General features: G+C 40.9%; 1 protein-coding gene across 1 annotated transcript in view; it reads right to left on the reverse strand.

The window, feature by feature from the left end:
- Positions 1–8,819, reverse strand: part of LOC137725742 (uncharacterized) — a gene marked incomplete at its 5' end in the record, with an annotated part of 66,026 nt that extends 57,207 nt beyond the window's left edge. The window contains 4 exons of the mRNA XM_068464519.1: positions 578–1,179; positions 6,984–7,000; positions 7,216–7,419; positions 8,328–8,819. Of these exons, the coding sequence (XP_068320620.1) occupies positions 578–1,179; positions 6,984–7,000; positions 7,216–7,419; positions 8,328–8,819 (1,315 nt within the window). The remainder of the gene's footprint in view (positions 1–577; positions 1,180–6,983; positions 7,001–7,215; positions 7,420–8,327) is intronic.
- Positions 8,820–9,046: the final 227 nt, after the last annotated feature.

Consider the following 9,046-nt stretch of genomic DNA (forward strand, 5'->3'; position numbering starts at 1 on the left):
TTCCTTGTTGCGGCATTTAGCTTCCTATAGTCAATGCACACTCTCCAACCGGTTTGAATGCGTGTAGGCACAAGTTCATCTTCTTCATTCTTCACCATAGTCACTCCGGATTTCTTTGGCACAACTTGAACCGGTGAAACCCAACGGCTATCCGAGATAGGATAGATCACCCCACAATCTAGAAGCTTGATAATCTCCTTTTTCACAACTTCCATCATTGGAGGGTTGAGCCGGCGTTGAGCCTCTCTAGTTGGTTTAGCCCCCTCCTCTAAAAGTATGCGATGCATGCAAGTTGTAGGACTAATACCCTTTATGTCGGCCAAGGTCCATCCTATGGCCGTCTTGTGCTCTTTCAACACCCGAATCAATTTCTCCTCCTCCATTGCTGTGAGGGATAAGGAAACTATGACGGGCAACGTCTCATTGTCTCCCAAATAGACATACTTCAAATGATCCGGCAATGGTTTAAGCTCAAGAATGGGTGCCTGAATCACTGAAGGTAACAACTTGTTAGTCGAAACAGGAATTGGACTCGGGTTTGGAGGCTTACCAAAGTGTTGTGGCAATGACTCAAGTGCAGCAACCATCTCGGCCTCATCTTCACTTCTAGGCACGGCAAAACCAGATTTTTGCCCAATTCCTTGTGCAATTGTTGTTTCAAGTGTATCCCTCTCCAAAGAATCGAGAAATTCCTGCGCCAAATCATCAATTATATCAATAGAAAAGCAAGAATGATCGTCCTTAGGAAATTTAATACTTTCAGAAAGATTGAAATCAATGACTTCCCCATCAAATTCCATCGTTAAAGTTCCTTTAAACACATCTATCTTGGTGCGGGCTGTTTTCATGAAGGGCCTCCCTAATAGAATCGGTAATGGGGTGGAATGGGGTGAATCCTCCATGTCAAGCACGTAGAAATCCGCTGGAAAAATCAAGTTATCAACCTGTACCAAAACATCTTCCAAAACACCCTTTGGATATGCATTAGAACGATCGGCTAATTGAATTATCACACCATCATTTTTAAGCTCACCTAAGTTCATAGATGCATAAATAGAGTATGGCATAACATTAATCGAAGCCCCTAAGTCTAACATGCATTGTTCAAACTTAGTATTACCAATAACGCACGGAATTGTAAAACTACCCGGATCTTTGCATTTAGGGGGTAATTGATAAGTCACATTTTGCATGCATTTAAATCTTCCTTATTTGGTGTCTTTGTGATTGTTTTGGATTAAACTAGTTGCGTTTTACATTGTTTTGTGTTAGTGTGCAGCCAAGTGTGTAATAAGATCAATTGGAAGGCAAATGAAGTAAAAACATTCCTTTTGGTAGCTGAGCATTATTCCAAACATGGAAAGGGTTCTTGGGAATTAATTTGAAGTCCAAATATGTGAAATCTAAGACTAATATGGCGGAGGAGATTCAAGAGAAGATGTGATTAGGAAAGTGGTGCTTTGGAGTCACATTGGATGGTTCTAAACAAGGCAAAAACATGCAGATTTCTTATTATTCCACATGACTTATGCCGTGGATTCCATTGCTTTCTCCATTTCATCTGTGCAGAAATCCACCTGCATGATTCAATTAAAATAACCACATGCTTGGACATTGCCCATTCCGTGCATCCATTCATTCCATGCATGTGCAGCTCCCTTATGCACTTCCACATGCATCCCCATTAAACATTCCATACCATTTCAGCACTCCTTCAAGTCCATCCCGTGCATTTCCATTCCCATGCCCAGATTATTATAACCAAGTCAGATTGTCCACTCACTTGTTGCAGCAAGAGCATGTGCTTCTTTGAATACATTAACATTTCCTTGGACATTACACATGCCGTGAGTCTTCCATCTCAGAAACACAATCATTTCCATCACTTAAGCTCTGCCATCTGAGTTAAACAAAGCCAAGATCCAATCTGATTGTCTCCCCATCATTAGACTCATTCAGAAATTCACCAAGGGCACTCACTAATTCCCCGGCAACGGCGCCATTTTTGTTGATGTATATTTCCTTCCTAATGCTAGAATATATTTAGTATAATGGCACAAGTAAGGGTGTCGAATCCACAGGGACTAATTGGACCTATGTAATCACTTGTTTTGCAAGAACTCTATGAAATGAATCAAACTAATCAAATTGAGCAGATTTGTTGTTGTTACTTAAAAGCATTAATAAAAGAAGTAAACACAACTAAATGAATCAACAACCAAAATAATGAGATAGTATCAATGGAAATGAAACTAGGGATTCGATTTCACCATTGCTCAATTAAATCCATGTTTGTTAAGTTAGTTTATACTCATTCATCTACCTATTTCTTGAGTTTGTTTCACTTGGATATGATCAACCATATGATGTGTGGATTTGATCAAATGTCTCTAATCTTGAACCTAATTGTGATGTGCAACTTTGGTTCATAAACTAGAGTATGTAATGCACAAGAAACTTTCATAAAACCAAAGGGAATAACTCGGCAGGATGTATGCTAAACCTTCCCTTCATTCATTCACATATCCACCAAGATTATGCATGATGTGTGCTCTAATCTTGGCTAAACAACCTGTGGTTAATTCAAATGGTGATCAAACATTAAAATCAACTCACAAAGTCACAATTAAATCGGAGAATGAAACAAGAAATAGATTGACAAAATGAGCATTCTAACTTGATTACATGGCAAACTTTGCAAGGCTACATCGAATCCCTACAGAAAGATTAGTTACAATTCATGCTTACAGAATGTTTAACATAAAGATACACAACATGAATGAACATAGAATTAAGTAGAAGGAACCCTTGAAGCAAAACTGATGTTGAATTCCTTGAAGAGTGCCTTCGGTGTTGGAGCTCCCAAATGTGTTTGTAAATCAGGGTGGAGAAACTAATGTCGAATGGTATGGAATGGGGAGAATGTGAGAGTGTCTAAGGGACTGAAAAATGAAGAAGTAACTTGCGGACAGAAACTGGAGCAAAATATGGTCTGTAATGGAAAAATGGATCCGAGAGAGGGAATTAGTGAGTGCCCTTGGTGAATTTCTGAATGAGTCTAATGATGGGGAGACAATCAGATTGGATCTTGGCTTTGTTTAATTCAGATGGCAGAGCTTAAGTGATGGAAATGATTGTGTTTCTGAGATGGAAGACTCACGGCATGTGTAATGTCCAAGGAAATGTTAATGTATTCAAAGAAGCACATGCTCTTGCTGCAACAAGTGAGTGGACAATCTGACTTGGTTATAATAATCTGGGCATGGGAATGGAAATGCACGGGATGGACTTGAAGGAGTGCTGAAATGGTATGGAATGTTTAATGGGGATGCATGTGGAAGTGCATAAGGGAGCTGCACATGCATGGAATGAATGGATGCACGGAATGGGCAATGTCCAAGCATGTGGTTATTTTAATTGAATCATGCAGGTGGATTTCTGCACAGATGAAATGGAGAAAGCAATGGAATCCACGGCATAAGTCATGTGGAATAATAAGAAATCTGCATGTTTTTGCCTTGTTTAGAACCATCCAATGTGACTCCAAAGCACCACTTTCCTAATCACATCTTCTCTTGAATCTCCTCCGCCATATTAGTCTTAGATTTCACATATTTGGACTTCAAATTAATTCCCAAGAACCCTTTCCATGTTTGGAATAATGCTCAGCTACCAAAAGGAATGTTTTTACTTCATTTGCCTTCCAATTGATCTTATTACACACTTGGCTGCACACTAACACAAAACAATGTAAAACGCAACTAGTTTAATCCAAAACAATCACAAAGACACCAAATAAGGAAGATTTAAATGCATGCAAAATGTGACTTATCAAATACCCCCAAACCTGGTTTTTGCTAGTCCTCGAGCAAACTTAAAACTAAAACACACAAAATACAAACATCTAACTAAACCACTTTCGCTGGCCAAACGATTGCACTGAGCATGTGCAACACGCCTTTGAACCCCTAGGTGTCCCTAGTTGGAGGAGTTGTGTCTCCTGAGGGTTTACAGTGATGACACCCACAAACATTCACCAATTCTGCAAATAACTTGGTTAAAACATGCTTTAAACAAACTAATAAGAACCAATGAAGATTTTGTCATTCATTCAACTCAAAAGATTGTCACTTCAAAGAATCGTATCAATTGTAACGTATAAAGATATTTCTCCATGTCTTACAACTTCAAGGTCACCATACCCAAATGCTTAAGATAGAATTCGCCTCAACTCTACTCCTCACAGATTTCACTCAAATTTTCACTCAGATCCTAATGTTTAATCTCTCCACAACCATATGTGAGTGAAATTATGTAAATGGAATCCAAATTCTCACATATGAAATCTGAAATGAACGCACAATTTCTGAGTAGATCTCATGAAATAAATCAAATGCTAAGAATATAGATAACACACACACTTACCATCACCTCATGAATACATCCTCAATGATCAGCTAGGTCTTTTCTCAAGATTGTAATGTAAGGCTTAGGTTATAGGTTACGAAAGAAGTGATATGAAATACTAGAGCTTGGGGCATACCAGAGTGTCCTTGAGGATCATGCTCTTCACTTGCATTTGTTTTCTTTCTTCTTTGTTTTTGGCATCCAGGCCCTATGTCTTATCATGAGGAGATTTGGAACTTGTATCCACTTTGATTCTCTTCTCTTTTTTTTTTTTATAACTTTTTTTTTTAGAAGCATCTTCAACATAGGATACCTCGGTACATGCCATAATCTTGTTCTAAGCTCAATTTACCTTTAGTCTTCATCACCTTGGTATTCCCCAAACTATAAGGTATGGCTTGTAATGGGCTAGAATGGGTAGAGTATGGTGTGGGTGCTGAAAGAATTGGGCTAAAGTGTTTGGCTGCAACAAGGGTGAATGGAGCACACAAAGGGGTAGGAATTAAGCCTTTTAGTAGTTAAACATGCATAGCCTAACATCATCTCATTGAGTTCATTCATGAATGATACTAAATACATGGTATCTGCAAAGAAGAATGATTCTTAGCATCCAAACGAAATAGAAGTAATGAGATCATTTAAAGTGAAAATGAAAGAAAACGATAGGAGTAGAAACAATTTAAACCCTCTCAAAGAAGCAATTAGGCTCAAAATAACTCACTAGGGTAGTCTCCACTATTCTTCTTCCACAATTTGAGTATGGTACCTCCATGATCATAATTTCAAGAGTTATAACTTTATAAATGACAATAAGATGCAACTCTTTTCCATAGCAACCCAATCGTTTGTTTTCAAACATAGTCCTCATATACATTCATATTAGCATGCAAAAACACTCTTAACCAAAACTAACACCTCAAACAAACACAAACACACAAAAACGACTCAAAACACTCTTTTTAGGCTTTTTAAAACAAGTTTTTCAAATTTTTATGTGATTTTCGGAGTTATAAAACAAAACACACTAAAACACTCTAAAACAATTTAGAAACTCCTTAAAACAGCAAGGAACAACATTTGAAGTTATGGGTGATAAAATCCCACGAATTTGCATTAAAATCTTAGTTACCCCCCCCACACTTAAATCAACCATTGTCCTCAATGTTTTAAGCATAGATTCACACAAATCATAAGTAAACACACAAAAAGCACTTAAACATACTAAACATGGCAGAATGTAATTAACAAAGAGAAGAGTTTAGGGACGCAAATCTGGTTATGGAGTGTAAATTCCCTCTTCTCCTTGGTAATTGCATTGAGGCTTTGATCATAGTGACTCCACAGGCTTACTCTTGAACTGGTTTCTGCCCATCGTTGATTTTCCTTTGTGCTACTTCTTGAACTGGGCAGCAGGATGGTTCTTTTGGTCTCCCCCGAAGGTCTGAGCTTCCCCCCTTTATCTGTTTCTTTGTTCAATCTTTGCAGTAGTGGTCCCTTCTCTGGAAGTGTATCAACCGTTGAAGATGACTACTCGAGAGCAACGCTAGGTAAGCAATCAGGAATAGATTCCAGGCAGTTGGCACCAGATTGGAAGACTGACTCCAAGTGCCGGCTGATTGCTTCTTTCACTTTGCCATGCGAGTAATAACAAGGACAAAGAAAAGGACAGGGAAAGAGCATGATATGAGATATTTTTGCTTTTGACCTTAATGATATGAGATACCTTTGCTTTTGAAGAAACGATGAATGAATCAGCGCATGCTTCAATCCGCCGTTTCCTCCTGGGTCATATGTACTCCAGGCATCTGGTATCATCTTTGGGGAAGAAGAAAGAATTGAGTATTTCAAGAGGCTTTGCTGGGAGTGCGCCCTCAGAGGTGAGGGAGAGTTGGGTATTTTCTTCAGGCTTGCCCTGCCATAAAAAAAAAAACGAAGGTCGACATATATAGAGATAATATCAAGTGGTGGTACTTTGTACCTTTGTCGACAAACGTTTTGATCCCGCAACTCCGGCTTTTTGAAATAGTGGCGCCTCTTCGATCTTTGAACGCCTCTTTGATTTCTGAACGGTAAAAGTAGTCACGGGTGCGGCTCCTTTTGACAGAGCTGCACGCGGTTTCTGAAAAGCAGAGAAAGCGTCGCCGATATTTGCGCTTGTCGGCTAAAGACGTGAAGTTGTGATGATGGCCTCCACGTGTCTTCGACTTTGTCAGATATCTTTTGACAAAGTTGAACGCGTTTTCTGAAAAACCGCGAACGCGTCGTCGAAATTTGCAGAGGAAAATCCGGCTTTCTGAATGGGTGGACGCGTCGCCTTGGCATTTTATAGAGCTATCTATCATCACAACAAACACACTCTGAAGAATTCCCATTCTTGAAAATCGACTCCGACTCTTTGAAAATTAACTCCATCCACCTCTTCTCTTTGAACACTTGTGAAAAAAAATGGCAAACTCATCGAACCTTAGCTTAGATTTGAGTCTCAGCAGCGATCCGGTTGCGCCCCGTCAAGGTAATGTATGGCGCCCTTCTTTTTTATCTTCTCACGGTCTTCTTACAGGTGAAGACTCCGTGATGCAGGACGCCACAACAGCTACAATAGTAGCTAGGAACCTCCTCACTCCAAAAGATAGTAGGCTGCTGTCAGGACGGTCCGATGAGTTGGCCGTTCAAGAGTCCCTCGCACTTAGTGTTCAGTGTGCGAGTTCTGTGTCCAACATGGGCCAACGCCTGCTAGCCCGCTCCCGTCAGGTGGAATCATTGATGGCAGAGGTGGAAAGTCTTAAGCAGTAATTTCCTTTGTAACACAGCAGAGACATTTTCACTTACCTGGACCACCTCCTTGTTTGAAATCCTCTTCCTCGTTGTGCAAAGCTCTTTTAAGAACTTGGCATACTTAGGGACTTGCTTGATTGCATCAAGGAGCGGAATGTTGACTTGAACTTTCCTAAAGGTTTCCAAAATGTCCTTTTCACTCTCCTCCTTCTTTGATTGCCTAAACCTGCTAGGAAAGGGCACGTTAGTGGAATAGAACTTGACAAAGTCGAATTTGGACTTACCTTAGGCATGTTGGACGGTTTTGGCACAATATGGGGCTGCGGCAAAGATTCTTTCACCCTTGCCGTGGCCTTTATTCCTTGTTCCTCCTCTTCTTGCAGCAACACGTCCTCTTCTTGACTTGTTTTGGACGTGCTTGGGGTGGTTCCGACCTCCTTACCACTTCTCAACATGATTGCCTTGGCAGATTCGAATCCTCCCTTTGGATTGACAATGGTTGAGCTAGGGAGCTTGCCTTTGTCTCGGAATTGTCCTACAAACTCCGCAATCTGCCCAATTTGTTTCTCCAAGTGATCCACCCTTTTGTCTTGGTTTTGCATGGCTTTGGTTTGATTCTCTTGCCCCTGAGACAAATTGGTAAGTAATTTAAGAAATGTTTCATTGTCCAACGACGTACCTTGATTGTTTTGGGCAGGTTGTGCTTGGTTTGGATTGGGGCCGAATGGCTTGGTGTAGAACCCCGGGGGTTGTTGTCTAAAGCCTCCTTGTTGTTGAGGTTGTTGAGGCTCCCTCCACTTGAAGTTTGGATGGTCTCTCCAACCCGGATTGTATGTGTTGGAATATGGATCATTCCTTGGTTGATTGTGGCTTGGAAATCCAATGGCATTTGCACTCTCCCATCCCCCATTCTCAATCAATTGAGGGCATCTTTCCGAAGGATGTCCTTGGATAGAACATACACCACATACAATCGGTTCTTGTATCTTCATTCCTTCGGCCATCTGAGACACAATAGAAGTAAGATTAGCTATCTGAGATTGAATATCGGATTGAGAACTTACCTCATTCAAGTGTTGCCGTGGGGGGTCCCTTTGCCCAAGTCCTTCATATTGTTGTGCATTTAGAGCACGGTTTGCGATTAGGGTCTTGGCTGCCATAGGAGTTTTGTCTACCAATGCACCTCCCGCCGAAGCATCGAGCATTTGCCTTTCAATGGGAAGAAGGCCCTCATAGAAATATTGAAGGAGAAGCTCCTCCTTCATTTGATGTTGAGGACATGATGCAACAAGGGCTTTAAAACGCTCGTAGTATGCCGGAAAAGATTCTCCTTGACTTTGTTGGATTCCGCTAATTTTCTTCCTCAAGAGGATGACTCTTGAAGTAGGGAAGAACTTCTCCAAGAACGCTCTCTTCATGCTCTCCCAAGATGTAACGGTCCCGGGTGCCAATTCATAAAGCCAATCCTTAGCCTTTTCCACAAGAGAGAATGGAAAAGCTTTCATCATTAGAATGTTCCCATCGACATTTATGGGTGTCATGCTCGAACAAACAACCTCGAACTCCTTGAGATGCTTGTTGGGATCTTCCATGGAAAGCCCATGGTATTTCGGAATGTGGTGCAACAAGCTTGACTTCAACTCGAATTCATCGGTCTTGCCTTGGGCAGCCGCGGGGTATTGAATGCATAATGGTGCGGCATTGGCCAACCCCGAGGCCGAAAGCTCTTTAATGGTCCGATTGTCCGCTGCCATTACTTCTTCTTCCACACTTTCAAACTCAGATTCGGCCTCTGAACTTGAACTAGGTTCACTAGGTTCGGGATGCCTCCTCTTTCTTCTCAAATCACGTTCAAAATCGTCGT

This window comes from Pyrus communis, chromosome 1 (assembly GCF_963583255.1).
Source record: "Pyrus communis chromosome 1, drPyrComm1.1, whole genome shotgun sequence".
Taxonomy (NCBI): Eukaryota; Viridiplantae; Streptophyta; class Magnoliopsida; order Rosales; family Rosaceae; genus Pyrus; species Pyrus communis.